At 39.8% G+C, this 14,637-nt stretch overlaps 1 protein-coding gene across 1 annotated transcript in view; it reads left to right on the top strand.

Moving 5' to 3' along the window:
• LOC143869903 (protein FAR1-RELATED SEQUENCE 5-like) overlaps positions 1 to 14,388 on the top strand; it is a 32,475-nt gene extending 18,087 nt beyond the window's left edge. The window contains exon 2 of the mRNA XM_077376461.1: positions 14,344 to 14,388. Coding sequence (XP_077232576.1) covers positions 14,344 to 14,388 — 45 coding nt within the window. The remainder of the gene's footprint in view (positions 1 to 14,343) is intronic.
• Positions 14,389 to 14,637: the final 249 nt, after the last annotated feature.

Genomic DNA, 14,637 nt, shown 5'->3' with positions numbered 1-14,637 from the left:
TCACGCGGCATTCAAGTCCGTTTTCACATGGCATTGAAAGTCCGTTTTCACACGGCATTCAAAGTCCGTTTCCACGCGGCATTCAAGTCCGTTTCTACACGGCATTCAAATCCTTTTTTTTTCTCCAAATTTCAAGATCATTTATAATCAAATCTATCATTTAATATTTTGCAAGAGAGGCTATCTCGCCCATATATCAATTGTTGAGTTACGAGTTGGAGAGAGGCTATCTCACCAGCGTTTGCAGAGTCAGAGTCCGGTGAAAGGCTATTTCACCATGTTATCTTTGTGAATATCATTTTCAAAAACAAAAATCAAAATTTGATTTGCTTCTTTCTTGGGCCAGTCAAAATGTATTGTCTGTTCAGCTTTGACATTCGCGTGACAAGCACGCTCTGCCAAAGAGGGGCATCTGTAGACACCCCATTTTGACTGTGCCCTGAGCCTCCCATGTTTGAACAAAAACCCAACCAAATCAATGAGTTAGCATCCCAAATTTCACCCTAAGCTATCTTAGAGTCTCACCAAGGTCCATGCAAAATTTCATCAGAATCCGAGCGCGTTTGCCTAGCGAACGAGCTGAGAGAGAATCATAGTGTAAACCAGAAAAGGGGGGTGAATTATCCTGGAACGGTGCAGAACAGATTTCGAATAAGACACGATTTCAATGTGCGCTTATCAAATTTTCCGCCCAATGGTGCGCTCATCAACTGATAGTGCAAATATCAATCCCCAATAATGCCTTTAAATACTCATTCAAAGCCTCATTTTTGAAGATCGAGAGGAAAAACAGAGAGAGAGAGAGAGAGAGAGAGAGAGAGAGAGAGAGAGAACGAGTAGATCTCCGATCATCTTCTTCGGAGATCTCGCTGGAGATCTGACCGTTCAACCTCTTCCTCAACATCTACTATTTCAGGTCCTTCTTTTCCATTGCACTAATTTTTTCATTCCCTCTAAAAATCTTGTATGTGTAAATCCAAAACCCATTTCTACCTTTTTCTCCGGTCAAAATCCATCTTCTCCGACGGGATTTCATTCTCCGGCCGGTCATCATCATCACCACTACAAGATCCATCCACTATTTGCACCTTCTTCAACCTCGAACCTCTTTTTTTTTTAAATATAGAAAAACCTGAGAACCCTAGCCCATTCTCCGAACAGAATTTCTCAGATTCCGATGTGTTTTCCATCAGATCCGTTTGCTATCATCATCTTCTCCGGCAATCTCACATTTACAGATTTCTAAGCAAGAGAGTGAGAGTGGCCGTCGGTCATCATTTTTTCTGCGGGCCGATCGATTGCCGTCGGCATTTCATCTCCGTTTCAGAAATTCAAGATCCAAAGCTAAAAGTCTTGAATCCAAGCTCTTTACCAGTTTTAACCCTAGATCCAAGAGGGAGAGAGCTGATAGATTTTAGAAGGCATTTGTGAGTTTTAAGAGATTGAAAGTGGTTGAAAGAGAGAAGATTTTGTTGAAATAAACAGGGGGTTCTTTGGTCTAAAATTTGAAGAAAATATGAAGAGAGAGATCTAGTCATTTACATTCTCAAAATCCGGCGAAGTTATTCATTCCCATCACCATTATCACTTCAAAATTCTATAGCAGAACACTCATAGAAGGTGAAATTAGAAGAATTTTGCAATACTGAGCATTTGATCCAAGTTAGTCATCTATGTTCTCAGGTAATAATCTTCCTCATGATATCTGTTATATATATATATATATATATATATATATATATATATATTTTACAGTGATTTGTGAAATTGGATGTTTTAAGTAGTCACTATGTGCTCGCTAGTAATAGAAGAGATCATTTGTTTGAATGTACGGATTTCATCTCATTTTGTATGAATTTGCATTTTTTTCTTTTTCATATTAAAAAGTAAAATTATGCTAAAACTGATGCTGAGCACATTAATTTTAGATCATTTTAAGATGGAATTTTGGTCTTCATAGGCATAAGGGTAAGTAGAATGAAGGGCACCTTAGAGGCTCTTTTGGGAGAGACCGAAAGTTTCTGTTATCCCATCTCTCTTAGTCAGTTCCGCTTGGGATCAAGGCAACTAGAATGTGGCCCCGTAGGTGACCTGTTGTTGGCAAATAAAGTTTGAGATGAAGTCAAACAGGTTGTTTTTGAGCTCTTTCTGGCAATTAGGGCTCTTTCGGGAGAAAAAAATCGAAGTTTCTTCTATTCGATTTTTCTTAGTCGGATCCGCTCAGGATTAGATTGACTAGCACGCAACCCCGTTAGTAACCTGCATTTGGCCAAAGGAGTTCCAAATGGAGGTTATTGGGTTTAACCTTGTTCTGGACAAACAACCGTTGTCCAAGATTTTTAACTTTGTAAATAGACTTCAAGGTTTCAAAACTTTTTCTAAAACCTTTTAAAAACCTTTTCCTTCAAAAGCAGCGCGCGGTATCATAATTAGGATGCATCATCGCAATAGTCTATCATTAGTTCAACTTGTAAAAATGGGGTGTCTATAGGGGCCCAAATCAATGGCTCGATTGGGCTATGCCACAGGGGTCTCTGATTAGTCCCAATTTCCGGTTTAGGGTTTTTCGGGGGAAACAAATGTTTATGTTATCTGTTTTCTTAACCAATCTTCTGGGAATGAAGATTTGACTAACCCTAAGGCCCCATGGATGACCTGGCTTTAGAAAAATAAGGTTCTAGTACTCGTAAAAGTGATTTCGGGTGGTTTCTGAAGGTTTCCGACGATTCTAGGGTTTTTTTTTTGAAAAACTGGAAATTGTCCGGTTTCTTAGTCGGATCTCTGGGATCAAGAATCGACTAGCCCTGGGGTCCCAGAAATGCAATTGGCTTTGATAAGATAGGGTTTTGGCAGACAGAAAAGGGGTTTTCGGTGATTTAAGTGGTTTCCGAAGACTTTCGATGACTCTAGGGTTTTTTTCCTGTAGAAACTGGAAATCGCCCAGTTTCTTAGTCGGATCTCTGGGATCAAGCTTAGACTAGCCGTGGGGCCCCAAAAATGCACCAGCTTTGCTAAGGCAGGGTTCCGACAAGCGGATGAGTGGTTTGAGCTTTTTCTGGCAATTAGGACTCTTTCGGGAGAGAGATTGGAAGTTTCTGTTATCCTATCTCTCCTTGTCGGATCCGCTCAAGATTAGGATGACTAGCATGTGATCCCGTGGATGACCTGGTATTGGTAAAGAAAATTCTAAATGAAAGTGGATAAGTGGTTTACGTGCTATTTTTTGGGTTTTTAGGGTTTTTTTGAGAGAAACCAAAAATCTCTATTTTTTCGATTCTCTTTAGTCAGATTCGCTCAGGATAAGTGCGACTAATATGTGGCCCTATAAACGACCTGGTTTTGGTAAAGACGGCTCTAAAGGAAGGTGAATTGATGATTTTTGGTCTCTTTCTGGCAGTTTAGGGTTCTTTTGAGAAAAACCAGGAATCTATGTTTATCTGATTCACTTTAGTCGGATCCGCAGAGGATAAGTGAGACTAATATGTGGCCCTATACACAACCTGGTTTTGCAAGGAGGGTCCCAAATGAGGGTGAATGGATGGTTTTCAGCCTTTTCTAGCAATTAGGGCTCTTTCGGGAGAAAGATCAGAAGTTTCTGTTATCCGATCTCTCTTAGTCGGATCCACTCAGGATCAGGGCGACTAACATGTGCCTCCATAGGTGACCCGTTGTTGGCAAAGAAAGTTCCAAACAGAGGCGAACAGATGGTTTTTGGGTTCTTTCTGGCAATTAGAGATCTTTCGAGTGAAAAAACCAGAAGTTTCTATGATCCGATTTCTTCTTAGTCAGATCCCTCAAGATCTTGGTGACTAGAACGCAACCCCATTTTGACCATGCCCTATACCTCCATTTTTTGTGCATAACTTTTTCAAATCAGTGTGTTAGGACCCCAAATTACACCCTAGGCTAGCTTAGGGTCCTGCCAAGGTCCCTGTCAAATTTCATCAAGATCCGAGCACGTTCACCTAGCGAACGAGCTACGACAGTGTCGTGGTGCAAGTTCAGAAGGGGGGGTGAAATACGTCATTTCCCATGTAAAAGAGGGCACTCTTGGCAATTTTATGTTGCTTCCTTCACAAGCAATCTTTGGTGGCCATTAGATCAGATCAGAGGGTTAGGAATCATGTATAGGTGAGTGAATTTTTGCCCTGTTTTCTACTTTGACCACCCATGTTAATATAAAAAAATAGTGAGAAATGCCTTGGAGGGGACTGTTCGAGGGAGAAAAGGGGTTTAATATATCACTCCCTTTTTTTTATATAAACCCAGCGAATTAGGGTTTGGAGAGAGGGGGGTCTCATTTCATATTTTTTACACAGAGAGAGGAGGGATGAGGGTTTTTGGTGGCTGGCCACCATTTTCTCCCCCACGGCTACACCTCGCCGCCGACACCATCTCCACCATTATCATCTTCCTTCAACCCTTCACCTCCACGGACCAGCCATCGGTCTCATTTTTGCAAAAAAAAACAAAAAAAAAAAGAGGAGAAAGGGGAGAGAAACTTGCAGAGAGAGAGTCTCCTTCTTCTCCAGTCATTTAGCCGGAGCTCCGGCGAATCCCATCCCCACCTCCTTCTACCACACCTTCATCTTCCAAACCTACTTTTCCGACCAGCCACCTTCTAAACCACCGTTCCCTCCATCTCTCCATCATCTCCCATCTAAATCATTTCCTCAGCCTCCAATCCCACCACCATCGCCACCACCGGCTACAATACCCCCATCTTTACCACCCCTCTGCAAACCCACATCAAAACCCTCTTCCATCCCCAAGCCGATCATCTCCCCCATATTTCTCCCCAAACCCCTTTTTGATCCATCACCAAACCCATCTCCCTGGATTCCATCAAAACCCTCTTCTCCAACACCCATACTCTTCTTATCCTCCAATCACTTCAAGAAAAAACCATCCCAAAACCCCATTCTTCCCTCTGGCGAACCACATCTCCGGCCGGCCTTTGCCCATTTCCACCATCATCTCCGATCATCTCAATTCTTCACCTCCGACCAGCATCTCCATGGATTCCGGCCTCTACACCACCAAGCCCATCTCCACCTCCTTAATTTTCACCTCCTCCATCACCACAGCAGCCGTACTTTCACCATTTTTTTTTTTTTATTATTTTTTTTATCACCCTCAAGCTCTTACTACCATTTTATCCAGCCTCCCCTTATCTCCAGCTAGTAGGCCCATTTGCTGGTCATCAGATCCCCTCATTCGCCATATTCATTGGGAGATCGCCATCTTCTCTTCCAACGCATACCGCAATCTCGCTGACATTAGTACACTGGAAGACCTTTAGCCATCATAACTCTCTACCTCTGAGTCAGGTAACCCTCTCCAATTTTCAGTAGTGTTTTACCCCGGTGAATTTTTGAAATTAGGCTATCTTGGTGAATTTCTAGATGAGCTTTGTGATTCAAGACCAATTTGCTGATTTAGTTCGAAATGGTTTAATGTCGTGGTGAATAGAAATGAATCTATCCCAATTTCACTCATGATTTTTGTCAATGGCATCCTACTACAATTCTTTTAACTTGATCTCTTTGAGATTTTGGAAGCAGAACAGATGCATTTATCTCTTTGAGCTACGTTCTTTTGGTGTTTTTGATTGAAAACCATAACAGTCATGCCAAGTGAAAATCCGATGTAGGGGGGTCCCAAGTTATACTAGAATGGCAACTATGAGGAGGGAGAATACGGTTGTTTAAGAAAACTAGAATTTACCAATTTGAAAACCTTAAACCGATTAAGAGATCAAAAACAATATTTAAGCATACAAGTTAAATCTAATGGTGCAATGCAAAATATAAAGAGCAAGAAGATAGAAAGAGTGCACCCGAGATTTAAAGTGGTTCGGTCCTCAAACCCGAGGCCTACTCCACTCCACCAACCAAACCCGTTGATGGCTTCACTATTTGATCTTCTTAACCTTGGCGAAGATCGGTGCCAATTACAATTGCTTTAACCTTGGTGGCAATCCTCACCACGGAGAAAAAGGGCTCCGCTTCTCCGAATACTAGCCCGAATACAAATCTTGAAAGATGAAAGAAAGAACTAAAAAATCCCTTTACAAGGGTTACAAAAGATGTACAATTGAGAGCCTATGATCCAAATCCTAGAGTTGGTGATGAGAGGCACAATTGAAGCTTGATTCACTCTTGGATATTCAAATGAAGTTTAAGAGTGTTAGGATTGATGATTGTAAAGTTTGGAATGCCCATATATATAGGAAAACCAAAATATGACCGTTCAATGGCATTGTTGTAATTCCTGGAAAAACACCAACGGATATAAATCTAGCCGTTATTAGTGTTCTCGGAGTTCCGAGAATAATTCTCGGAGTTCCGAGAAAAATCTCGGAGTTCCGGGAATTCAAACAGAAGATGAAAAATGTCTACTGGAACATTTCTCGGAGTTCCGAGAATAATTCTCGGAGTTCCGAGAATTCTCGGAGTTCCGAGAAAAACTCTCGGAGTTCCGAGAAGCCTAAGCAGAGCAGATTTTCAATTCTGTTTTGGGCTTCCAATTCTCAACCAAGATGGGATTGCTATGAGGGTTCCAAGGTGTTGGAATTCCACAAATACAATCACTTGTTTATTTAGGGTGTGTGAGATTAACTTAATTATGCTTCTAAAAGCCTGATCTAGGTTTGGATCAATTACATTCTAAAAGACAAAAAATGGTCTTCAATATGAATTTCTTCATGTCTCAAGTCTTCATGACTTCTTGCTTGATGACTTTGGCCTTCCAATTAGTGGTCCAATGTGAGCTTCTTGGCCTTCAATCCAAGCATCCTTGATCTTACTTTATCATAATCTACAACTTAGACAATCAAACACATTAGTGATAAAAGATCACTTGTGTATTGGAATCATCAAAACAAGATGGGAATGCCAAGGTAAAAACCATTGGGCTTACAATCTCCCCCTTTTTGATGATGACAAGCACAAGAGATTTACAAATCAAGGCATATACTCTTTTCACATTTTTCTTACTCTAAAGACTTTTCTCTAGATTCTTCTCCCCCTTTGTCATCAACAAAAAGAAGGGGTAAGAAAAACAAAGGGTTTAAAATTTACAATTTTAAAGCTCCCCCTTTTTTCAAAGAAAAATTCAATTTTAACTCCCCCTAGTTAAAATAATTTTACAATACAAGAGGGGTTATCACAAACCATACATATGAAATATATTCAATTTTAAGTTCAAAAACCCCTAATCTACACAATATGGATAAAATCATATGGGGGTTTTGGGAACCCAAGATTTCTTGGTCCCACATCTAGTCCTACTCTTGGATGCACATTGGAATTGGTAATGACCATTCATTCCACAAAAATGGCATCTAACGAGAGGGTTAGATACACTAGTCCTATCATGATAAGCATGTTGAGGGCTAAGACTAGTTTTACTAAGGATTATGTCAATAATTTTATTTCCATTTAGAAATCCATGTAAACATAATCTAAGTCTCTCATTTTCATTATGAAGATGGGATGTTTGAACTAAAAGCTCATTTCTTTCATCTTCATAAGAATTGGAAGAGCTTGCCATATTTTGAAGTTTTAAAAGTTGGCAAGTTTTCTCATCCAAACTACCCTTAAGGGTATCAATCTCAAGTTTATGATTTGCAAGATTAACTTGTTCTTGAGATATGGAAGAAGATAAATCAATTTTCAAAAATTCAAGTTCTTTTTCTAACTTTAAAATGGATTTTTTAAGAACTTTGTTTTTGGAAATTTGGGAGTGCAAAGTGTTACACAATTCATCATAAGATATTTTTTCACTATCGCTACTTGATGATTTACAAGATGAGTTAGAGTTTACCTCATCTTCATGGGATAATGTCATGAAGCAAAGATCATCTTTTTTTATTTTCTTCCCCTTCTCTTGAGCTTTTACCCGATGTGCTTAACGCATCCCAACCGGCGGCAAGAGCCTTATGCTTCTTCCAATCCTTCTTACCCTTGTACTTAGAGGAAGTTGATTTGAGAAGGGGACAATCCGGTCGTTTGTGTCCCACCTTCCTACAATTGTAACACCGAAGTTCACCTTCAACTTCACTTTCTTCTTTCTTCTTCTTTTCCTTCTTATGCTTCTTTCTCCATAAGCTCTTGAATCTCCTTAGAGCTTCTTCTTCGTCACTATCCGCTTCACTTGATGAGTCTTTCTTGGAAGCCTTGAGTGCTAGGGATCTAAATTCCCTCTCCTTCTCCTTTGGCTTCTTTTCCTCTTGTCGGCTAGTAAGGAGCATCTCATGGGTGATGAGAGATCCTACAAGCTCCTCTATGGTTAGCGTCTTGAGATTCTTTGATTCTTGAATCGCGGTGACCTTTGGATCCCAATGTGGAGGAAGAGACCTAAGCAACTTACTTACAAGCTCATCAGTAGGATAAGATTTACCAAGATTAGCTAGTTCGTTAGAAATAATAGAAAAACGAGTATACATTTCCGAAATACTCTCATTTGGACTCATTCTAAACATTTCATACTTGCTCTTTAACAAGTTTATTTTGGAATCCTTGACTTGTGATGTTCCCTCATGGGTAGTCGCAAGGGTATCCCAAATAGTCTTGGCGGAATAAAAAAGAGCAACTCGATTGTACTCCTCGGTAGCTAAGGCACAAAACAAAGAATTTATTGCTTTGTAGTTCAAATTAGCTTGCCTTTTCTCTACCACATTCCATTCTTCAAATGGTTTGGAAGGTACATTGTATCCATTTTCAACAATGTACCAAAGTTCCACATCTATTGAAAGAAGATAGATGCGCATCCTTGTTTTCCAATGTCCATAGTTTGACCCATTGAAGAAATGAGGTCTAGTTGTGGAATGGCCTTCCGGAAGTCCGGTTCCAATTTGGTGTGCTATTTCACAATTAGAAGTTGCCAAATAAAATCTTTCCCTAGTTAGATTTTGAAATAACTTTTACAAAAATTTTAAAATCTTTTAAGAGCCAAGGCTCTGATGCCAAGTGAAAATCTGATGTAGGGGGGTCCCAAGTTATACTAGAATGGCAACTATGAGGAGGGAGAATACGGTTGTTTAAGAAAACTAGAATTTACCAATTTGAAAACCTTAAACCGATTAAGAGATCAAAAACAATATTTAAGCATACAAGTTAAATCTAATGGTGCAATGCAAAATATAAAGAGCAAGAAGATAGAAAGAGTGCACCCGAGATTTAAAGTGGTTCGGTCCTCAAACCCGAGGCCTACTCCACTCCACCAACCAAACCCGTTGATGGCTTCACTATTTGATCTTCTTAACCTTGGCGAAGATCAGTGCCAATTACAATTGCTTTAACCTTGGTGGCAATCCTCACCACGGAGAAAAAGGGCTCCGCTTCTCCGAATACTAGCCCGAATACAAATCTTGAAAGATGAAAGAAAGAACTAAAAAATCCCTTTACAAGGGTTACAAAAGATGTACAATTGAGAGCCTATGATCCAAATCCTAGAGTTGGTGATGAGAGGCACAATTGAAGCTTGATTCACTCTTGGATATTCAAATGAAGTTTAAGAGTGTTAGGATTGATGATTGTAAAGTTTGGAATGCCCATATATATAGGAAAACCAAAATATGACCGTTCAATGGCATTGTTATAATTCCTGGAAAAATACCAACGGATATAAATCTAGCCGTTATTAGTGTTCTCGGAGTTCCGAGAATAATTCTCGGAGTTCCGAGAATTCTCGGAGTTCCGAGAAAAATCTCGGAGTTCCGAGAATTCAAACAGAAGATGAAAAATGTCTACTGGACCATTTCTCGGAGTTCCGAGAAAAACTCTCGGAGTTCCGAGAAGCCTATGCAGAGCAGATTTTCAATTCTGTTTTGGGCTTCCAATTCTCAACCAAGATGGGATTGCTATGAGGGTTCCAAGGTGTTGGAACTCCACAAATACAATCACTTGTTTATTTAGGGTGTGTGAGATTAACTTAATTATGCCTCTAAAAGCCTGATCTAGGTTTGGATCAATTACATTCTAAAAGACAAAAAATGGTCTTCAATATGAATTTCTTCATGTCTTCAAGTCTTCATGACTTCTTGCTTGATGACTTTGGCCTTCCAATTAGTGGTCCAATGTGAGCTTCTTGGCCTTCAATCCAAGCATCCTTGATCTTACTTTATCATAATCTACAACTTAGACAATCAAACACATTAGTGATAAAAGATCACTTGTGTATTGGAATCATCAAAACAAGATGGGAATGCCAAGGTAAAAACCATTGGGCTTACACCAAGCCATGTTCCTCTGTTCTTCTCTATTGATTGTTTTATGAATGTGAATATGTGCTAGTGCTGTGTGGTTCCCTGCCTCAATATAGTCTCTGTTTAGCAAGATTTCTCTCATGTTATATCTTGGCTATTCAATTCATCAAGCTCGACTTCTATGTACATGTTCTATTCTTGATTTAAATTAGCGTGTATCAGTTTACATGTTTGATTCTGTCGGATTTGTACTCGCGTACATGCTTTTCCGTGGCTTCATATACTCATGTTGTCCGTTAGATCTGTGCTACACACATGCGAAGTGTTGGTGCAAAGTCTTTGTCCTTTTGGGCAGCTCTTCTTTCAAGGAGGTCAATCGAAGAACCATCTTTTCACTTGGATTTGCTGCATGGCCCTGTTACCTTTCAAAGGCTTATAATGTTGTGGCCTCGAAGCATGGCTGTAGCAATATCATTAGGCTGAAAGAGAGCTCTCTTCTATTTCTTATGGGAAATAGCATCAGCACGCTCAGATTTCAATAATTGCGTGACCCCATCTTGCCTCTATCTCTCAGTTTATGAAACTCTTTTGGCAATTTTAACCATATCATAAAGGATCCTTGAATATTAGGAGGTGAGATGTTTGAATTAAACTGTTGAAACATGATAGTGTTGATATTGCCTCTTCAGTTTGCCTATGAGAGGTTACCTTCATTGTAATAACAATTTTCCTGATAGTTCTGTGAATACTAAAAGGCATGGTGAGTTTGTACAAATATTAGATCATGGGTGCAGCAGCATCATCTCCCTAACACGTCTCGTTTTGTGGACAAATACCTATGCTCCCATTTTCTAATATTTGAGTGAAGTTAGCTTGCCTTTTAATTCTTCCTGAGCTGTCCATGGGAGCTTCTTCTTAAGTGATTAATGGGGTATTTGGGAATTCTTCTATTGTCAAAAGACAGGACAGGATAGTGCAATTATGGGAACAAAGTAGTGTTGATGCCATTTCAACATAGGCAGCTCACATTCACAGCGTTGTGTTTCGGGATTGTCATTGGCGTTTCGAGAGCCACCCCTTGCCCTTCCTATCATTTTCCCCATCTTAGGGTCTTATCAGGGTTTGAGGGGTTTCCTTTCTTTTCGGGATTGTTCTTCGTACATTCCTTGGGATCCTCTTCGAGTTTCGATGTTCCATCATGTCTTGAGAGCACTTTGTCGTGTTTGGCGATGACGGAATGTTTCTTGAGCCACCCCTTTGCCCTTCGTGTCCATTTTCCTATCTCATCATTTTCTACAGGGCTTAGAGGTTTCCCCTTTTTTGAGATCATTACTTCTTATAGGGTTTAGGAGTTCCCTTCACTTTCGAGATCATTTCTTGCACGTTCCTTGGGATCCTTTTTTTTGAGTTTTGGGATTCTCTGGATTTTGGGAACACTTTGTCGGGTTTGGCGACGATGGAGCGTTTCTTGAGCCAATCTCTTCCCTTCCTGCCTTAGAGTTTTCGCAGGATAAGGGATTCCCTCCTCTTAGAGTGTTTAACCAGTTAGGACCCTTCCTTAGTGACCGATTGTTTAATGGTTCTTCGTATAGGGTTTTTGTCTGTCCCTTTTCATTTAGAAGTTTGCCCTTATGGTTAGAAGCTTTTCATCTCTCGTTAGTTTAGGGTTTTCCCTCGCAGGTTAGATATCGTCTCCTTTGGAGATTGATTAGGGCTCATTAGTTTTGTTTTTGTCTCTTCGAGATTGTTCTTTTCCTTGGGACTTTAGTTCCCCCGTTTTGATTTCTTTCCCCTTAGGCTTTAGGGATCCCGTTTCCCTCTGTAATACTCTACCGCGATATCGTGGGTATAGAGGCTCTTCTATCGGATCCCCTTTAGCTGAAAGGGTGTTACACACTTTTAAAACACCAAAAATATAAAAAACAGTTCAAATCAACAATAAAACATCAAAAGTCTTAAAAAAATTTAAACTGTTGAGTTTTAGAGCATTTAGAAAAGTTCGTTTCAAACTACGTTGGCTTGATCCTCTTTCACGAGGTACGTAGTGCAGCTTGGGATCTTTATCCCAAGTCCAGCCAAACTTTGTAAATAGACTTTTTAAATCTTTCAAAAAATCGTTCAAACAACTTTAAAACCTTGTTTTCAAAAGGATTTTTAGAGTTAGGAGTTTGTCTTTTGTTGTGTGCTTGTTGTGTGTTTGTGTTAGAGTTAGGAGTTTGTCCTAGCTAGGAGCGCCTCCGTCCGGTCAGTTGGCGATTCACATCGCCGACTGATGACTAGGTCTTGGATACGATAGTGATCCCATTGTTTTCCTTAGGACGCACAGCCTAGTTATACATAAGTTGTAGGAACCATCTGCATTAGCTTAGGGCTAACCTGCATTTAGTTAGGGCATATAGGGTGTCCTAAAATCTACAATCCACTGGAATTTAAATAATCGCACAAGAAGCTTTAATAACTAGTCCGGTTTTTAGGTCGTGTCTAGGATAGAGGTCTAGATGTCTTAAGCATTATAACTTAGAATATGTGCGAAGAACTACGTTGCCTTGATTCTCGTGGAGGAGGGGATACGTAGGCTTCTTTGGATGAATATCGGATCATCTAAAGACTCGGGCCGAAGCATTAGAGTCTTAGGTTTTGTTGATAGTACTTTAGGGCTTGTGTTTGTATATTGATGATGATTTTCGCATAGGATCATGATAGCGTGTGTTCATTTTCTTGCTTACCTACTTGCTTAGTTGTAGCTCTTACCTGCTTAGCTGTAGTTCTTACATGCTTAGCTGTAATTCTCTATCTTTATTAGGTTACTGATTATTATCCTTTACTATCATCTACTGATGTTTGCTCATTGCGCAGGTTTACCTTCTTAACTATAGCGCTTTACTGCTTTTACTGCAATTGCTATCTGTCACTTACTGCTTTCTAGATGAGATGTGTTAGGATTTTATATTAGGCGCTATGTATTCGCCCCATTGTAAATAGGCGCTATGTGTACACCGTAGGTTTTTATTTCATTATTATGTTATTTGCCTGGCATTTTGTTTATTCCTTATTTCATTTACTATTCATGATTAACTGTTAATTTTATATTTCCTTTCCTGTACAGACTTATACCTGTAGCTGTAGCATGCTTGTGTTCGTCCACCAGAACTTAGACACCTATTAGGCATGTCACTCATAACCTAGTTATTCTTAGGTGACATTTATTTCGGTGATTTTCATCTCCGAGACATGCATGATTAGGTCGACGTCTTCTCGGGGGTATTTCGTTCCCATTTCATATGATTTTCGCCCGAAACTCTTCGAGGTTAGTTATAAATGGCATAAGAGACCAAGTGCTTGCACTCGGACGAATTGGGGGTGCTCTTCGGACCTTCCCCATTCATAATCAGGCACGGACCTTTTGTATCTCTGGTTATCCGTTGCAGACAGAGCATTTATCTTGGTTCCATGCCGTATCCATGGATGGCGACTCTGAGTTTATTTTAGGTACATCTTGGTTCGGGGATTTATCCTTGGATCAAGATGTATCTCTTTCATTTTCTATCGCCACTCGTGCTATGCTGTGAGAGTGGCAACCGTTTCGAGTGTTCCTTGGCAGAGCTCTCCTTCATGTTGTGGAGATCTTAGAGGATTGCAGGAGGGATCTCGTGTCCCTCGGCACCGGTCCTCTCAGATCGGGGTCCACAATAATTACAAGAATAAGATATTCGAGTACCCCTGATATGTAGGCAGTCTTCTTGTCATTGTAATATTTGGTCCTCTCCCGTTTTCTCTTATTGCATCTCATGAGCCTCATCATGTTACTTATCCCATTCAATCTGTTTCCTATGATTCTATATTTGCACATCATTCAGTCTCTCTACACTTTTGGCTTTGCTTAGCCTACATTTTTTTTGTAGATCCAATTTGCCAACCGTGTCTGTTGCAAGTTAAGAAGCCATGGGGTTGATCATTAGAAACTTTGATTCTAGCTGAAGGTTGGATGATGTGTTTCTTTCTATAGGGATTTTTTTGTGATTTCCTTGAATCTAGGGTTAAGTTTGGGTGGGTTTTAGTGGGTGATATTAGTAGCAACCATGTTTTTTAGATTTGTTGGCTGATAGTAAATTTTTGAATCTTTATTGATGCAGGCGCATCTTTCAACAACGTGCAAGGAGGCTGTGCCTGATCATTAGCCAAAGATTAGTATTAGGAAACTTCTTTGTTTTAGGGATTTTGTTTTCTTATTCTTATCCATGTCTTTAGCTAGGATGAGTTAGTATTCAAAGATTTTAGGATATCTAAAGTTTAATTTTTGTTTTAGTAGTTACTTGTGATTAGGAGTCCTTTTTAAGGAAGAATCTGTGCACTTGTCAAACAAATATATGAATGAACGGTTGAGAATAGAAAGGGAAAGACTTTTGAACGTTTTAACTATTTGGCCA

The sequence above is a fragment of the Tasmannia lanceolata genome, unplaced genomic scaffold (genome assembly GCF_043159265.1).
Source record: "Tasmannia lanceolata isolate RefF3 unplaced genomic scaffold, GAP_Taslan_0.1 ptg000003l, whole genome shotgun sequence".
Taxonomy (NCBI): domain Eukaryota; kingdom Viridiplantae; phylum Streptophyta; class Magnoliopsida; order Canellales; family Winteraceae; genus Tasmannia; species Tasmannia lanceolata.
The sequence above is the reverse complement of the archived record's forward strand: the minus strand, read 5'-3'. Positions and strand labels throughout refer to the sequence as shown.